This window comes from Clarias gariepinus, chromosome 19, assembly GCF_024256425.1.
Source record: "Clarias gariepinus isolate MV-2021 ecotype Netherlands chromosome 19, CGAR_prim_01v2, whole genome shotgun sequence".
Lineage (NCBI taxonomy): Eukaryota > Metazoa > Chordata > Actinopteri > Siluriformes > Clariidae > Clarias > Clarias gariepinus.
Genome location: NC_071118.1, coordinates 13,759,799 through 13,780,201, shown reverse-complemented (window position 1 = coordinate 13,780,201; position 20,403 = coordinate 13,759,799). Strand labels below are relative to the sequence as shown.

General features: G+C 36.3%; 1 protein-coding gene across 1 annotated transcript; it reads right to left on the bottom strand.

The window, feature by feature from the left end:
• Positions 1 to 5,389: 5,389 nt before the first annotated feature.
• crkl (v-crk avian sarcoma virus CT10 oncogene homolog-like) lies at positions 5,390 to 19,388 on the bottom strand. Its single transcript, XM_053478457.1, has 3 exons — positions 18,286 to 19,388; positions 14,113 to 14,584; positions 5,390 to 8,103 (listed from the first exon to the last, which is right to left on the bottom strand). The coding sequence occupies exons 1-3, from the start codon at positions 18,594 to 18,596 to the stop codon at positions 7,969 to 7,971; spliced, it is 918 nt and encodes a 305-aa protein (XP_053334432.1). The 5' UTR covers positions 18,597 to 19,388; the 3' UTR covers positions 5,390 to 7,968.
• Positions 19,389 to 20,403: the final 1,015 nt, after the last annotated feature.

The window sequence follows — 20,403 nt, the reverse complement described above, 5'->3', positions numbered from 1 at the left end:
ATGTGATGATATAAAACTCTTATTTTAAAAGAACAAAATAATAATAATGGCAGTGAAATTAGATGATCAGCTTGAAATATTAGTGCAAGTTGAGTGGGAATGGTTAGCTATTAGAGCGATGCTAATCGGAAAGACAACAAGCCAACCAGCAGAGTTTAACCTCAGGTTTGTGTGGCTTTTCATTTCTCTCTTTTTTTTTAGATAGAATCTCTGACTACAACCCCACTGTCAACTACATCTAAAAACGAAACAAACAAAGACACTCATCACTCTCAATATGGGTGTTAGCTCTCAATTAACCAGAGCTACAGCTAGCTAGCATTAGTAAAAGGATGCTAGTTCATTTCATTAACTCTTTCAACCATCCACAAATCAATAGTTTTGTGGTTAAAATAATAAAAGCACAATGTAAAGTAACTTTATATCTAGCTTTCAAACAACAATAGAATCAGCTACAGTTACCTGAACTTTGACCTAAATATACAGTTTATTCTTGGCAACACTGACAAAGACAATGTGAAAAAGCCTTTCTAATGCAAGCAAGTGAAAGTGATACTGCTGGCTCTTTTGTGAAAAAGACTTAACAGAAATGATTATACTATGCATATACATACCTCCAGTTTTGTAAGTACGTTTTACCCCACATTTTATATAATTTTAATCATATTTCATATAATAACTCACTCTCCCCCAGCTAAAAAGAACCCTCAAACCCCAGACTGCAAAAGCTCTAAACATAAAAATGTCTAAAAGTCAGGGAATGCCCTCACAGTGTGTTATATGTTACTCACAACAAGCCTTTCATCACATTACTTCCCCTCAGGGCTTCCGAGAACAAGCTGTACAGAGGAGCCTGCCTGTGGTGAAGTGTGAAACCATCATGAAACCAACAAGTGCAACCTTGATGCAGTTTAGCTCAGAGCTACTGCATCATCTTGACATGAGCAGTATGCACAAACTTATGAGAATCTGCATAGCAGTGCTGGCTGTCACCTGTGATATCTGGGTCATACTAGATAGTAAATTATGGACTATCTATAGGTGAGATATCCTTGACCAATTTTGCCTGCTATTAAATTTATTTATAATTGCGCCTACCTGTAATTATTTTTTAATAAACTTCGTTGGGTCTGTTTCTTGATTAATCATTTAAACCAACATGAACTTACAGAACTGCCTAAGCAACTGGTGCGTTCACATTCAATTCAATTCAATTCAATTTCATTTGTATAGCGCTTTTAGCAATTTTCATTGCCGCAAAGCAGCTTTACACAGTCAAAAGAATTATTTAAGTTTATATGAAATGTGAATTTGTATGAATCAAAATGGTCAGTTCACATGTCCATGGCCTGTACATAAAAAGCAGTACTGTACATCAAAGCATGTGATGTTTTTTCCCCTAGTAGCAATATGATATTGCTGACTGCTGTAATATTGAAAATGAATGACATGTTTGTTCACAAAGAATTTTGGAATATAAAACTCAGACTATATACAGCCCTAACATTATTATTATATTGTATATTTTGTACTGTATAGTGTTATTTTATTTTAAATTTCATTTTATTCTTACTTAGTCAAATTTACTTTCTGTTTTCCTTTTCATATTTATTTTCTATTTATTGTCTCTATTTTACGGTCACAGGCAGTTGTCCAAGCATTTCACAGCATATCGTACTGTGTATGACTGTGTATGTGACAATTTTTTTTTTAAATTTGAATTAAAATGAAAACATTCTATAAGTTCCCCTTTTACCACCTGGGCAGCTTTGGGTCCTTAGGGTGTGGCTCCATTAGGGGTGTGCTAGGGTGTCTGACACCAGGACATTGTCAGCAGCCACTGGAAGCTGAGTGGCAGGGCAGGCCTCTATATATCTGACCTTTATGTTCATTGCACCCCAGTGCTTAAAACAAAGCATAAAAAAAATTGGGATCTGGGGAGCCTTGCTGCAATGGGTTTGCAATGGGTGCCCATCATTCTGTCACCAGTTAACTGGTATATTGCAAAATCAATGTTAATGAGTTAATGTTATGGTTAATCAACAGCTAGAAAACATGTCTTAGTATATTTATCTTTTCAACAGCCACAAAAAGACTTATTTTAATCCTTAACTTTCAACATCAACAAATATCATACAAAAATATCTTAAAATGACAACTTTGTGCTGAGGTATCTTCCCATCAACAAAATCACAAATGACAATCACTTCCCATCAACCAATCATCAGCAAGTTTTTTATTTCATAATGATATCCTTCTGATTTAGAACTTATTACTATGGCTTCACAGTTAGAAATTAGATTTTTTTTTCAAGGATATAAATAGTTTAAGGTGCCATCTTCAAATGAGCCTATGATATTATGACAACCTTGACCGTTAGCGCATGCTTTACCTACTTTAGCAAACGTCTGTAAGGGGAAATGATTTGAGCTCTTTTTTGTTTATTCCTGTGACTTTGACCTTATGTCCACTCTGTCATACATTTAGAAACCATTAGCAAGTCGGTTTCAGAATCCATATGCATATACATACTGCACCAAGCTTATTTTAACCTCATATCTGCGGTGCAAAATTAAAGAAGCAAACGAAAGTGTGATAAAGAGAAAGGGCTGTGTATATTGAATCTGTAGTTGGATCTGTTTTTTTGGCATACTAAGTTGACCATGAAAAATACAACCTAAGTACAAAACTATATCAGACCAACAGTGCAATTTTTGTAATCATAACATTTGAAGGAAAAAAAAAAGTGAAATGTTGTATATTTTTAATGGTGTGCACAAGCGATACACAACCCCAACCCCATTCGCATGCCACCCTGCTGCTTTGCACCTGTTCGCACGCGACATTTGACACACACTAGACTCACCGCGCCTTTGTATTATTTATACAAATGCAAAGCAAACTGTGTTACGAGTTTATATAGCATACAGGGAAATATTGGTAAAGTAGAGCAATGGGTAAAGGAGTTACACTTAAGCTTAAGGGTTTAACACTGTCTATGCATGATGCCATCTCTGTGTGGTTGTATCCCAGCAAATGTCAAAAGCAGCACTGCATGAAACAATGGTAAGTAAGATGGCTTAACACTGAAGTAAATGTAGGGGCATAAAAAGTTAAAACTTGATTTAGGGTTATATATCATGTTGAGTACGGCCCCCATCCATTGGCATCAAAACAGTAATGATCTGCATGTACCGACACCTTTTTATTGGAACCAGCATTAATCTTCTATTGGATTAGAGTACACAGGCCAGCCTTCACTTCCCATGTGCATGAGTAAACCGTAAACCTTGGCCACCCATGACCCTATTGCTAGTTCACCAGTTTTCTTCCTTGGATCACTTTTGATATGTCCTGACCACTACAGTCTGGAACCATTCCACCATTACAATTTGGCCCTTCTCACAGTAGCTACATTTTCAATATCTGGTTACAGTGAAGGCTGGAAATAAGTGGGATATATTAGGCAGCAAGTCAACCTATTTTTACTGAGGTTGATGGGTTAGAAGCAGAAAAAATGGCCAAGCATAAGTATTTGAAAGACTTTAACTAGGGCCAAATTGTAAGGGCTAGAGGACTGGTCAGAGCAACTCCAAAACTGTAGTGTGTTGTAGGATTTTGGATCAGGCCATATGGTTTAGTTGAGCCAAATCTCCCGACTCTCTAACACACACACAAGGCCATAATTCCCATCAAGTGTGAGCTTTCCTAAAATAAATAAATAAATAGATAAATAAAGCAAGCATCTGATATCAGACAACGAAACAGTAAAAGTGAGCATTAGAACTCTTGAGTAACATTGCAACAAAAACTCACATTGCAACCCTCTCCATGGTGTTCCACTAAAGACAAAGAATAACAGTAGATGACTCTTGTATTACTTGCCTAGTAGCCATGAATATCCCCTTTCTGTCCCCAGTTGCTGCAAAATAGTTGAGGCACACTGCCATGTTGTGTCCTTGCCAGTTAGGGGACATAAGCAGTGCCTGGACTTCCAAACAGCCGAGAAAACTAAAGATCAGTCCATACACAAGCCAAATGAATATAGCCAGGCAATGAATGCAGAAATATTTTTCTGCTACCCGGTTAGTTTACATTTTATTTAATAGGGATAATAAATTAATTAAAATTATAATTGCAACCCAAAAAACATTAAAACAATTTCCTAAACATTAGGCACAACAAAGAAAAAGCTTTTATTCAGTAGTTATTTTATAATTTTTTAAAATTCTTTTCTCGCTCTTTCGCTTATTGAAGAGTAAGAAAGCAAGAAAGGCTGGTGAGGCATCATTTAAAAATAACCCCACCCCACCAACGACAGGTGCCACTGCAACAAGATAATGAAGGTGATTTATTTCACCTGTGTATTAATGCACTAGTTCCAATTTCTATTACAATTTATTCAAATAGAAGTTTTATATTATCTAATGGAATCTATGTTTATATAATATATTGTAAAGAACATAAAAAATATATAGTTACAAATAAAACACAAACAGTAGTTTCAAACTAAATGGAGTGCAGAATAAAAAATAAAGGAAAATGATCGGTTCTGACCGAGCAACCTGATTGGACAAGAGGATTTCCATAAATGGTGATAATATACGGTAACAGCACTGGGGAATTTAACTATACGTACAAGTCCATGTCCGAGGAGCAATCGTTAATTACACTAACTGTCAGTCAAAGCATTGGTGAAAGTACAGTAGGTCTGCATGATCTGCTGGATAAAGTACTGCTTCGATGCCTTTAGCACTTGAGCTTCACCGTCATGCCTACAACCGCACCATAGCCAGGCTATACCCAGCACTACAGCACTCACCAATATTGCTTATCTTCATTAATAATTTCAAGTTATACATTTAAAGACTGTTGTTCCTAGATTTGCATTTTCATTATTTCTGCACTGAAGCTACAAGGCTAATGCAGCATACAAGCAATATGAGCTTATAGCTACCAGATTAGCAACTTACAAAATACACATCATATTAACACTTAGAATAAACTAGGAAACAAAACCAGTTAAGGTAAAGAGTAGTGGGAGTATAGCGCATGATTGATCCTATGCCTAAAAAAGCCTAGGCATAAAAATGAAGGAGGGAAAAAAACTGCCTTTGAGAAGTTTCTGTAGGTCATCAAAGCACATTTCTTTTCTTAGTATTCCATTAACATTTACTAATTACTTCCTTTCTCAGGAGACAAGACTAGTGCTAATTAAAAAGAAAAAAAATCCAGAAAGACTAAGCATCTATCATCCTGTTCCACTTCCAAAACTCCCCTCTCCAAACCAAGGCAACATGTTCATGAAAATAAAGTCTCCACCTCCAGGACACAGTTCTCTCTCCGTCAGCAAACATCCCCACAATTACAGGAAGCAGACCAGAGGCAGTTAAGAGAAGTAAATTTTATTTGCTCACTCTGTACATGATGGATCGTATCAGCATGGATGTTACTGATGGGCAAACAGTGACAAATGTCAGTGACATGTCAGTGACACATGTTCACTGGTCAAAGAAAATAAAAAAGGCACATTTCCATTTTTTTGTACTAGACACTAAGAGTACCTCTTTATGCAAAAAAAAAAGGACAGTAATACTGTTATTATAATTAAAAAATTAAATTATTTGAACACTTAAAAATGATATCCTAAAACCGTTTTTGGGGAGCAAAACCAAAAGATGGCTCTGACTTAGCTGCTATCATTAAAAAGCAAGTTTGGAGTTGAGAAAGAAAATGAAAAGTGGCAAAGCAACAAAAGACGATCTTGGGTTCACATTGTCTAATATCACTCTGGTCTTTAAACTTAATTCTAGTTAGCTTTTTTTTTTTTTTTTAAATAATCATCAAAATTTGCATATGAATTCCACATAACGGAACATGTGTGTAATATGTGGTTTATATCTTGATTGAAGAATGGGAAATCAAACGTCTCTTTCAGGCCTAAAATTAAACATAGGTACTGTGGAACTTACCAAAGCCAATCCTCTGGATTTGTAGATTTACCTCGGCATGATTGACATTTAATTATCATCAGTACAAAATAAAATTCATTATTTCATTTGTGGCTGTAGACGTTGCTGTATGCTGCAAACTTACACAGGAAATCTATGACCTCCGGTAACTTTATCACTTTATATTGTGACTTTGGGTCGATGTGAGGTCACGCCAATGGTAACGTGATACGATAAAGCAACGTGAAACAATGATGGCAGTGATAAGCATATTAGACATGAATTTGGAGTGAAGTGATTCAGAAGCAGCAAAAGGACACTGCATCTTGCTTATTTTTTCCACCACTGCACCATTATTTCATCCTGTGGAAGTTGAAGGTGACTATTATTGTAATTAACATTTTACTGTAGATTGTACACGGTACATCTAAAAATTTAAGTTGTTTTGAGAAGACTGTGGATTGGATAGTTGGATGATATGATGTATAAACAATACTTAATATCATGCGTACTGTCAGTTGGTCAGGTTTTCTCCTATGAATCAACTCACTGTAACTTCATGTTAAAATCCGCTACAAATTTATGGACATTTAAAGAAAATTTCCAACCATTGTTTTGCAGGTACCAAGAAAAATATTGTGATTATATACTTTGCAGGCTCTCTCTATGTCTTTTGGTGTTTGTGATGAGAACATCCTGTAAAGGTGTTTAAAGTGTGTGAATGCTAGTGCATTAGGATTGCAACTGCAACGTTATAATACAGGATTCATGTTGATTTTCACTTGCCAAGTGTTACAAGTGAAACTATGGCAAATTGAGGCATGTGAAGGCAAGGGCGAGAGGAAGAGCGCTTTTAGTCACATCATGCGCATCATAGGCAACCAGTAGACATTTTTATCCCTTTTCGGAAAATTAGAGGGTTTTTTCCTCCACAACAGGTCATTTTAAAGCACACAGTAAATGACTGATTCATTGGCTAGATAAAAAAAAAAAAAAAAAGTTTGAATGCTACTAAACACCAAATTAACCATTTACAAATGAAAATTGCCAATGTGCAAAAATCAGCTAAATTACAACACGGGTTGAGCTCAGTGGAAACAAAGGTAAAGCAGAGAGCAGCATTAATCACAGACCCAATCCTTCCAGTGACACCTGCTTCCTTATGAAGCCACATACAAGCTGTTCTATTCACATCAGTATAGGAGGTTTGGATGAGTTGCAAACCTCAAAAATAAAAAGAAAGCATACTTTTTGTATCACTGGGGATAATCAGGACTGCCTGCCAAGAAGCCTCCCAGAGAAACCTATCTTTACTGTTCTAAAGCCACAACCATTTCACACATTACACACCTGATATTTACACTTTGTGTATCATGGCAAAAATCAAAAAGGCTACAGCTGTAGACTAGTTTCACACACAAAGTCTGCTTCTGAGATGTATTGTGAATTAATATTAAATTCATATGATGCTCTGAACTCTACAGAAACCTGTCAGGAGGAGACGGAGTTGATTAGAACTGCTTACGTCTCACAGTCTCACTAGGGAGTGAAGAGGAAAAGATGGGGAAGCACAATGGAAAAGAAAAAAGATTTAATTTCAATTTAATCCTCAGTTTGAAATGTTGTTTCTTTCTCAACAAGACCATCTTGCTTTCTCAATGCGTTTTGGCTTGTTTACAGTCGAAGCTAGCGTTTTCAAAGGGGGGTGGGGGGGCCGCGAGAAAAACTAGGCATGACAACAAGCCAGAGTACTCACACCTCACCTTGGCATAAGGACAGATGGAAAAAACAGCACATTGAAGGGCAGACAAAAATACCGATATGGGAATCGATACTAGGAAAAAGGGGATTACGAACTATTCAAGTTTGGAGCTGTAAACAGTCAGAAGCTGCGCAAATGGTTCGCTTGAGAGATGCGCTCTGTGGCAGGGCCTCAAGCAGGCAAGTGCGATTCCGGTGGTGACGACGGCAGGACAGCCAGCAGGTCGAGAAGGGCGCCGACAGAGCAACACCCAGGTCATTCGCTTTCATCCGGGTTTTGGGAATCCAATATTTTAACATGGGTGAAAGGAAACAAGCCTCTCCTGCCATTCACTTCACCTTCCCACTGACCGCTGATGTTCATCCTGGTCACTTTGACAATGTCACCCACCTGCGAAAACACCACAACACCAATTAAACACCATTAGATTATTAGATACTATATTATTTTTATATTACTTATTTAATATTATCATGGATTTCATTTTAAATGGATTAAAGTCATGTTGTCATTAATCTACACAATAACTGATGACCAATAAAACACGTTTACAAAAATGAGCACTAATTTACACAAAACCCAGATATCTTGGTTAGGCCAGTTCAAAATGACCTCAGGTCCATGGTGTTTTCGACACGATTTAAAAACAAAAACAACTGCGTGCATAAGACCCTCCAATTCATAGAATAGTATGTAACGCATTGGTCAGAGAAGTGACAACGTACATCACTGTCACTGTAATGAAGCTTTAGATGTATTCCACAGAAACAGGGGAAGCGGCTAGATGGACAACCTTCTCAAATACTTCATCAGTCAGGTGATCATAGAAGGTTGGCTTGATAAAAGCCACTTTAAAAGTCAAAGGAGAATTCACATTTTAGTACTCTCCTGCTCTACCACAAATTCTATGCGGTAGTAATTAGCTGTTAATTAGCTAAATCAGGGTGCTGGGAGATCGAAGAGAGCTGAGAGAACACTAAAATGGACCAGAGAAGTGTGGACATCAGTGGACAGACCTGAGGATGGCAGTTCACAGACCAATAATAAAAAAAAACATTACTGAATAACATGTCTGAATTATTAAGCAATTTTGATGTTTAGGAGTGCAATTTTTCTGTGCTGTCTATGCAATAATCACTCCCAAAGATATACAAAGCACCTTACAATCTGACTTCAAACCTCTGGATGAGCCCCATAATACAGGTTCAAAACAGAAGGAAATGTTCCTCCTCCTTTAAGGAATGTGTTTTTGCCAGCAAACTACACACTGCCGTTTGCTTCAGTACATAGTGTAAGATTTGTATAAACTAAACAAGTGTGTAGGTGACAAAAATGGGCTGGTATTCAAAACTATTTAACAAACAAAAAAAGGGAGGGGGGGATTCCCACTACTACATCTCACTACTACACTTCAATTTAAAATATCTGGTGGACAAACCAGCGATGCCAATAGTTTTCACTAGAAATTTCTCACAAGTGCCTTGAGAGGAAGTTCTACACAAATCCACTCGTATTAATGGTTTGCCAACCAGTTATAAAAAAGCCCTGACACTAACACACTCAATTCATCCTAAATATAGCAGAGAACCCAGAAAAGACTATGTGAAGAAAACAGAGCCAAAAATAACTGTTCCAATTTACAGTTTTCTGCTCTAGGCCATGAAATGTTATGGGATTCATCTTTTTTTTTTTTCTCACGCACACACACACACACACACACACAGTACACACCTTGCAAATATATACACTAATACAAGAACTATTTATTATTTATTTATCCGCCAAACACTCATTTTCACAATTAAGCTACTGATTATTTTCTGGTTTATCAAATAATCCTTTTGTTACAAATAGTCTTATACTCTCTAATAAAAAACATGACTTCAATGTTTAATATTTTAACTTTGATTAAAGTAATTTCTCATTTAAATATCTATTTATATAAAAAAAATGATCACATGAAAAAACATTTAACATTTTAGAATAATATTTTATAGTAAACACAAGACTTTTATTGGCCAATAATGCTTGATCAGTCACAGTGCTAACATTAAATTACTGTTTTAAATATTAAATATTTACAATATATAAAATTTATATATAATTTATAAACAATTCTATTGTTATAAAAAAATTCATTATTGTTATCTTTTATATTTTTTTCTTACCTTCTAATTTCTAAAGTTTTGCTTTGTTTTATTCCATAATTTATTTCTTATTAATATTATGATTTTTTTTTAAGGTCACGGGCGGTCGTATAAGCATTTCACTGCATATCGCACTGTGCATATGACAAAAAATAATAATTTAAAATAAAATTTTAACAATAGAGTGCTTGCAGGATGCCCACGTTTAGAAAGTTTAGGCAGCTTCTGGTCAATTCACTGAGAGAAATGTTTCATGACTTTAAATCTTTCATGGCTGAAGTGGCATAAAGTGTGAGTTTAGCCTTTAGAACAAAATCACCACTGCAGCAATCTACCTTGATTGGCCCAGGGGGAAGGTTTCAATTCATGGTAGACTACTGCCCAGACTTTTGTGGTTGGCTGGAAATTTCGAGACAAAGCTGAATATTTTTCAAAGGTGAACAGTCTGAAAAATACCAGTACCAATGTTTACCATTACAAGTAGATTTACAAAAAAAAGGTCATTTAAATTATGTGAAATAATTCACTTTAAAATAAACATTCCTATTCGAGTCTAATGACGAAGTGAAAGGTTGAGTGTGACAAAATGTTTCATGTAGCAAGTTGGTTAAAAATCCCTTACATGTAGTTTCAAACAGTGGACAGTTAGCTATCTTGTAATTTCTGCTAGATTCAACAAAATTTTTATTTTATGTAAGAAAACACAAAACCATGCGAAACAACACCGCTTATTTGGACCTATAGATAATCATACATGAGTAGTTTTTAATCGCACTGGTACTTTTGGGAAAGTCTGGTGCAAGTCAATCAAGTTTAATTCCTTTTTTTAAAATGGTTTGTCAATATTTTAATTGTAAAATTTTGTAAACATGCTTTGTTCACAATGGCCCTTCTTCACTGTTACTGCGTAGAATTTTAATTCATCTGCTTTGTGCTGTGTTCAGATGAAAAGTGATCGCTCGCTTGATGTGTTTGTGCACCTTTTCTCTCCATTAAAAATGTATAAACTATAAATTTGTTTTTTTATATTAATTATTTTAAAAAGACCACTAAATGCTACTAAATATGTCTTATTTCCACAAAAATAAAAATAACAGGTAATAGTTTATGATCCATGTCTGTAAAAACTACAAATAAATAAAGGTCTAATGTAACCACTTAAGTCATACATTTTATAATTTACAATCACATATTTTTTTATTAAACAATGTTAAATGAGGTGCTCTAAAATAACACGTGCATGCTGTGGCATAGTCCCTTGCAGCAGTTTTTCTTTCACGTTGGTATGTGAGCATGTGTCTACCCTTTTTCTGGCTTAGCTATGAAACTGAGGGAAAAGCTGGAACTTGCCAACTCAAAAGATTTAAGGAATGGAATTTTGCTCAGGACTCGATCCAACTCGCCCTGAACTCTTCCTTTGCGACAAGGTGTCCCAGGGAACAGCCCTGCCAACAGTAATCAGCTAAAAGGTGGATTTCAAGTAATTCGTCTGTAATAAGTCTCTAATTTAAAAACACATGACACAATACGCATAGTTATCTAGTCTTCACATGACATTAGTTTTTTTTTTTTTTTAAAGACAAAAGTGTTCAACTAAACACTTAATGTATGCCTACCTAATCTCTTTGACCAAAAAAGCTGGTCTGCACTTGGTCAGATTCACTGTAAATGACATCATTAATAAACAGAATTAAATGATGACTTTTCTGCAATTTTAATTTAATGCTGGACAAATTTCAGAATTAATTTGGTTAATAAATAAATAAAAAAAATTAGTTTTAATGTGACTTTCATTTTTACATTTAAATAAAATAAAAATTAGGACTGTCAACATTAACAAACTATGACTGTGATTAACTAGATAAAAATTTTTTATCAACTGACAGCACAAATTAATATATATAAAATATAAATACTACATAAAATTATTTATTTAAATAATAAATTATTAAAATTAAGTAACATATAGCTAATGTATTTACCTCTGAAGATTCTAGCACCCATGTTGATTTGATACAGATTTTCCCCAAGAAGGAATTTGAAGTTTTGCTCACTCAGATTGGAAACGAGATGTTTCAACCTTAAGTCAAATGCAGTACTAGCTAAAATATATTTTCTAGCACTAAACTGCTTCACAAAATTAGTGACACAGTGGCATTGCAATAAAATGAGTCATTTCTTTCAACTGCAGTATGCTATTGCAATATCTCCAATCCTCGTGTTAGACACACACTTGTCTATTTTAAGATAATTCTAATATATATAGAGAAACTTTATTTCATATTGATGAACTCAAAATATCCTCTATAATCAAAACTCAGGATTCCTAAACCCTAACTAGAAGAAGCCAAAGAAAAAAAGACCCCTTAACTATTAACTTGGGATAGTCTTCTCAACTACAAATTCCAGTTTACTGAAGGATGATGTTAAGGCAACATGTTTGTTCACAGTCTCAGGAACAAAGCAAGAAGCACTTCTTTCCTTTGATATAATAGCATGCTGTTATAACACAAGTTATTTATCTGTAGATTAATAAATACCTGCCATTAAAATGCCATTGAACGTTAAAATGGTGTGGTCTGCTACTTCTTATTCATTTAAACAATTTTAGTGAGAAACAAAACCCACAAGACTTTTCTAATTAATCACTAAACTGTGGAAGTCTACGTAAGCAGAAACAAAGAGTTGTCATGGTGACTGAAAAAACAACAAAGTGCCTGTGATGTGATGGGAATAGTACATCATGACCACACCCTGACTCGTCTGAACAAAGTTTCTTAAAGTCAAGTCATGTTTAGTATCAGACAATGATCAGACAGAATACTAAACATTAACTTGAAAATAATTATTATTATTTTTAAAAACAACGATGAATTTAAATTATTCTCATACACTTAAAACAACTACTCAGTTGGGATATACAGTGTTTGAAGTCCTGAAAACGGCAGTGTACCATCACATTAACATGCTTTTTAACTACTCACTCTCATCTTGTATATGATCCACAAATGTGGTTAGGTTTTACGAGGACACGAACTAATCATAAACCAAAAGCCCACTTCGTGTTTAGAATTTTATTTAAGTTTATTTTATGAGGTTAAAAAATGGAATTGGGGATCCCCCTAGCAAAGACCAGACACCTACAACACTTTTAAAAGCCCAGCAAATCATGCCAAGCACTCCAGTGCTTCCCAAGTCAAGACAATGGTAATATATTAAGCAAATGTTAAGTTAACAAATAGACCAATAGTGTTACTCTGCCTGCAGTGCTGCTCAACGAGCTTAAACAAGATTTATTCACACAGTTACAGTGTCTCAGACAGAGAGCTGTGATTCAAGCTTGCTCACAAGAATATTAGGCCACAACACAACAGGGAATTCCTAAGCTGATCCAAACACTAAACTTCATCATATACATTTTAACATCAGACACCTAAAACCTTGTAGAACTACAACAATCCAAAAGTGAGGATTTTGTTCATCTTAGATGGATAATCCTTTTGCTTTGTAACCATCTTATGTGCAGGGTAACTTGGACTCGTAAGTTGCATTAGAACCAGTAATTAGGGCCAGGGGCTATATTGAATTTTTAGACAGATACTTTATCGATTCAGAAGAAAATTCCATTATTGTTAATTTTTTTTAATGGATGGATACTTTATTGAGTCCGAAGGAACTTTTAAAGGTAAATTGATACATTAAAAAAAAAGGTTATATAGGAAGAGACAACACTGTTTATATTGATATAGTTTATTGTTATGTTACATGACCCGTTTCATCAAAACCATGCCAGTGTTTGAATCTCTCTTCTCTCACTCTCCACAAAGCCCCGCCCTCATTCTGCCTCACCATGCAGCCCTGCCCCTGCTGTCTCTTTGGTGTTTAAACCTCTTCGATGTCTTGTTGGAATATGCCACTCTGCAACTATTTTTAACGAATAGCAGTACATTTAAAAGTCAAAAAGTCACAATGGAAATAATGTGAAAATTCTCCCTATGACACTCCATGGGCTCAAAAGTTTCCCCTCAGGAAAAAACTTACCTTATATTTTTGTTGTTTACATTTCATTTTTGTATTTGACTTTTTTAATAAAAATATTGTTGAGACTATCTGAAGGAGCATTCTCAGAGACGTGCTTTTTTTTTTATTTTTTTACATAAAATAGGCTAATGATTTTACATAGGACCTAATCTAAAAAGTTTCAAACTGTATGATGTAAGAATTCAGAGTACAAAAAAAAAGAAAATCATACCTCCAGTGCTAAGGCAGTCTTGTCGTATGCACATGGAACTCGTTTCTGAATAGCTCTTGCCATGACGGGCCCGTTCTGCATGGAGGGAAGCGGGTTAATGACAGCTCCAGGTGTGCCAGGGGGCAAGGGAGATGGCGTCTGTGGCTGAGCGTAAGCATGCGCAGGCTCAGGGATGCCATAGCTGTTTGAGTTGCGTGAGCCATGACCAACTGTCCCAGTGTGAGGCAATGGCCTGACTATCTTTTCTACGTAGGGGACAGGGATCATTCCAACACGGCCCTCCTTGTTCTTTGCGCTCCACCACTGCTCTTCAGGCTTGTCCAGGATAATCAGGATCTCACCCTTCTTGAAAGGAAGATCTTCAGCATCACTGCCAGTGAAGTCATAAAGAGTCCGCACATACTCCAAATTCTCATCACCGTGGCCACCGATGGGCTGAACTGGGCCGCTGGTTAGAGCAGTGGTAGAGAACCTGTTGAAAGAGACATTGGGCTTAAAATTATGGCATTTCAAATATATATATATATTAATTAATTAAATCTTTGGATTTAAAATCAAGCCTGGCACTTGTATAAATAGAATATCTTATATTCGGGTTTGTTGCATAAGAATAAGGAAACATGGGCCATTGCAAAAGAACATACAGTGTCCCCTACAATAGTACAGGCATGGCAGGTTGCCATGCCAACAAGTCCCCCACTTCTTCATGCGTATATATAACAGGCTTTATTTTCCCCTAGAAGTTTTAGAAGACATGATGCTACCAATATAGTCCATAAGGTGGCACTTCCTTTGTAGTAGATTAGAGTTGAAAGTGTGTACATCAGGTACAGAAGTAATTTTGCTATAATGCTGCTCTAATTTATATTTTTTGTGTAATATATAACCGTATGGTGCAATATATATATAACTCTATAAGTCGAATGTACAATGTGTGCAATACAGTTCCTGAAAATGTGCAATACACTATGTATAGTTTATGTCTAAATTTCTGCATAATATATCTCTGACTGCTCTTATTTATATTCATGTACCTACATATATACATCCTCATATTTATATTACTCTGCTATCTATGTGGCTTAAACGGGACCTGGGTCCTTATTTCTTACCAGAACATGGAAGTGTGCTGGTATGACAATAAAGAATCCTTGAATCCTTAAATTAGCTACCTCGCTGAACTTATTCATCTTTGTAAAGAGTGGTAGGGGATATCATTGCTCTATTTTACTGTTTGTATATAACTAATGAATGGAGCGTTGTGGAGAACTGGCTTGTATAATCAATGTTTAATACTGTTGGAATAAAGAATGTGTGGCATTTCCGATCCAGACATGTTTTTCTGCTCTCTAAGCTGATTTATCCTAGAGCTAATTGGATGGACAATCAATATTTGCTTGATATTCAATGTCTCTTAGGTATGATCCAATAGAGTGGGAAAATGACCTGGCAATCCTCATATCACCCTTGTTAAATATGCAATGTGAAAACATCTCACTGTATTTAAAAGACAGAGAAAAGTACAGAAATCCTCCTTTCATTAGAACTCATGTAGTCTTGTACAAAAGAAGTTTATTGATGTGCCCATCAGCATGTCAAAATAAACGCCAGTGAGGTGTCTTAAAAATAGGTCTTATATTAATTAGAAGCGGCAAACACACTTTTAGGTATTCTTGTGTGGTTTATATTATACAAGTAATTTAAAACTGTTATTTTATTTGTGCAAGTTGAAAAGACACAAATGTCTACTGCCGGCATTGTAAGTGCTGCTAAAAATACAATTATTTAATTAAAATGCTCAGCCTCTCCAAATCAGCACTACTCTGTAGTACAATACAAGAACAATAAGAACAATACATATAAGAACAATAAGAACAATACATATTAGCCCTTATTACAGTTATGAAGCCTTCCAGGTAGTTGTGAAAAATCAACAGAATACAAAAATTGACATATTTTCACCCACAGCTTTGCAACAAAGTGCTGAAATAACAAAGGGCTTGGCCTGTCCGAATCAGCACTACACTGCAGTACACTCATGGAAATTACTAACCAAATGTTGTGTGAGAAATAAATAACCACAAATTTTAATGAGTGCACGCAAAACCTCCATCATCCTCTTGCCACCATGCCTAAAAAATTCTAGGGGAAACTAGCATACAAATGTAGATAATCTACTGCAAACTGCTGAATTTACAGTGGATTACTGCTGAGCAGCAATATGTAACTGTCAATATAAAATATTTATTTTGCTAAAAAGTTAGTAGAAGACCAGCTTAAGACATTCTTCCATACATCCAGATTTCATAATGGAGGTGTTAAGACATAAGGGATATCATATATCACTCAAACAACCCCAACATCTCTTCAAAATTTGCTTACCTCACATCAGCAACTAGGCTTGGAGGTTTGGACAAGCATGTGCTTCCTTTAGGGCATATGAAGCCAACCTACAAATATTTTAACAGCTTACAATATTCTGAGCAAAACGCTATCGGCCCCTTTCTGAAGGCATGATCTCACAGACACTTGCCATGCCTTCGAACCAGTGACCTGAGATATTCCTTCACAGCCAGCCTAAGTTACCAATACAAAAAATATAACCATCTCTGTACTGAAGACGTTTTTGTGTTGGAAAATGTACATTTACGATTTCACCTTTGCCTGTAGAAAGCAATAATAAACAGAGAGAATCCATCCATAAATTTAAAATAAAGCAATTCTTACAGGAACATCATCAGATAACCAATTACCAAACTACATACATAAATAAAATCCAATAATTTGGTCTTAGACTCCAAGGAGTGTCTTCTCCTTGTATACAAGTGCTGCAAATATGTTATTATAAAACCAATATTTTGGAACGAGCACAATAATACTGAAAGTGAGAAGCTCCTTACATAGCGCTATCACATTGCTGGTCAGCCTGGTTCAAACTAACAGGAAGACTATGGTGACTCAAGCAACAAAAAAAAAAAAAAAAAAGACTGTACAACATTAAACCCTGAGGTGGATGAACTACAACAGCATGTGTCTGCATCTGATAATGTTGGCCCAGCACAGCCTACCAATGCTCGATAGAATTAAAATGTGGAGATTTTGGAAGCAAAGTCAACACCCATTCCTGAACTTTTTTGTAGTTTGGCAGGGAGCATTATTCGGCTGAAAGAGGACACTGGCAGTAGTGAATACCACTATGATGAAAGGGTGTACTTGGCCTGTAACAATGTTTAGGTAGGTTGTACATGTCAGAGAAACATCCATATACAGGACCCAATATGTCTTTGCAGACCATTGCCAAAACATCACACTGCCTCCACTGGCTTGCCTTATTCACATAGTGCATCTTAGCACCATCTACCCCCCAGGTAGGCAAAGTAAATGGCACACAATGGCTTTTTACATAATTTAAAGGAAAAAGGGATTTATCAGACCGGGCCATCTTTTTCCATTGCACAATGGTCCAGAGGAGAAATGCAAATGGTAGGCTCTTCTGCCAGTGGACAGGGGTCAGCATGGAGAAACTGACTGCTACAGAGCAAATGTGGCCTACAGTGGCTGATCTGTGGGAACGAAACCAAAAGGCCTAGCCTCCACTCCGCATGTGCATCAATGAGCCTTGGGTGCCAATATGACCACATCCCCAGTTCACCGGTTCCCTTTTCTTGGACCACATTTGGTAGGTACTAACCACGGCACATCGGGAAGGCCAGAAGATAATCTGACCCAATTTTCCAGTAACTATAACCTGGCCCTTGTCAATCACTCGGATCATTATTCCAACTTCTACCAGTAACCAGAGAGAAGGAAGAAAAAAATTCATATCCTAATACATAATTTTTACTCTGAGATTATGCACTGAATAAAAAAAATATATATATTAAAAAAATGCACTCAAGTTCAGGTGTGGCCAACATCACCAAAAAAAAAATCACATTATTATTATTATAGGAGAGATAATTTAAAAACAATTAATTTATAATTTGTTTTCAATTCTTTCATTTCTACGACCAAAACCAAATTATAGTACATTTATCAATATTACATAATCTTACCGAGATATAAATTATGTCGATTTGGTTAGTATCAAGCGTGGACTACATTTATGATGATGCTTATCTATCAGGATAGTAATGCACAGCCCCGGGTGCAGGGGTGTTTTGGGGTTCTTACCTGGGGGCAGGTTCTATCAACGTGGTCGTGTCCAGGTAGTGGATCTTATAGAACTCCAGAAGCGCGGGAAGGTGCTCGAACTCCTGGTCGCCGATTTTGAACCTCTTGGTGGGTAACGAGTTAATGATGTAGTGGGACACTTTGGAGTTTTCAGACACAGAAAGTACGTAGTCCCCGGGACAAGTGGATGAGTCGCGAACGAGAAACATGCCGTGTCTCTGGCCCTGTAACCGGCTCTGTGTCTCCTGCCGAGAAAGAGCGCCGAAATACCAACTATTTCGGTCCGCTGAATCGAACCGCGCCGACGACATGACTGAAGTCAAATAAATAAGCTCTAACTTGATCAATATATTAGTTCAATATGCAATAAATTAATTTAAGTTTTTCCGACCGTAAAACTGAACTGCAACCTGACGTTTCACAGACAGGCTGCGACGAACCAACTTTGTTGCATTGCTAAGGTTTAATGGTACGTTTTATTCCTACACAGACGATGCAACCGATAATCGCTTCACAACTTTTTTTTTAAGTTAAATAAAACGAATCACTTATACAAAGTGAGAAATCGAGAATGCTCCATTCAAGTTCCGCTTTTCCGTTCCTTCTTCCGCGAAGTAATGTTAATAAGGCAGCTAAGCTAACCCACTTTACGGAACAATATCGCACGTTAGCCAGCTAGCCACCTCAGCACAGAGAACAGGTCGCCATAATCCGTACACAAACCTGTCTACATCACGGTGTGGACTTTTACAAGGCAGTCGCGTCCATTAAAGTCCAATCAAATATTTTAAACCAGTTCTCTCTTCGCGTGTGATCCAACCAGCTAACAGGCTATCTTCGCCTCCCAGTCCGACAGACTTGGTAACAAAAAATGGCGGCCCTGCAACACGTCTATCTTCACGCCGAAATAAATGAACAAGGGTTTGAAAAAAAAAAAAGTCCAGAAGCGTTTAACGTCGAAGGTGTCTACAGACCATTCTATCGTCCAATAAATACTTCTAAATGTAGTTTTCTCGGATAAAACAGTCCTTTCCTCCAGTGGTGATATATATATATACACGACTCCCCAGTTCGTACCCCGTTAGCTGGTGTAAAGGTGGAGGAAAATGGCTGCTAGGAGGGCGGGGCCGGGCCTGGGCGCGCGCTCGCCGCCTCTCTGGTTGTGTTGTGCAAATGAATCTTTTAGTGATTCGAGTCATTTAGTTCAGTACAGCAAGTTGATTCTTAACTCACTCATTCATACTTTTTATTATGACTCACTCATTGTCTATACCGCTTTATCCTGTATATATGGTCACTGGGGGGCCTGGAACCTACCCCCGGACTTAGGGCCCAAGGTAAGGTACACCCAGGATAGGCTGCCAATCTATAGCAGGGCACGGAAACACACACACTCTGTGCAATACCACAACAAAACACAGCCTAATCTGTATGTCTTTGTATTATGAGAGGTGACCAGTACACCCAGAGGAAACCCACCATACACGGGGGGGACACAGGCAAACCCCATGTACACAGACCCGATGCGGGACTCTAACCCAGAACCTGGAGGTGCAAGGCAACAGTGCTAACCACTAAGCCACAATGCCGCCCAATTTTTATTGTTTGTTTTTATTTCACACCAGCTTTATATAATACAATTAAATTATTTCAATATTTAACTAATTAAATTCAATTTGATTTAATTATTTGTACATGTAAATTTTAATAGCTTAAAGTTTTTTGACATTTTTCTAAATTTGTATAATTTTTCTACTATTTAATACTTTCTATTCTTTATTTGAAAACTATTTTTAAATTAAATCTAATTTAATCTTAGTGGTCGTACAAGCATATCATACTGTGTATGACTGGGTATGTGACAATTAATATTTCAATTAGAATTTTAATTGATCCCTACTTATGTGTTTCTAAAATATTTAAAAGTTGTGTTAAACGATAGAGGTGATACCTACAGTATTTCATTTTGTTTGCCAAGGACATGTAGTTATTCAGATATTCATATTTTAAATTATGTATTTTTTTATTTATAAAAAATTCCTATGAAAATTCCTACAACATATTCAAATGAATATATACTTTATAACGATATTTATGAAGTGGCATGCTGGCGTAGTG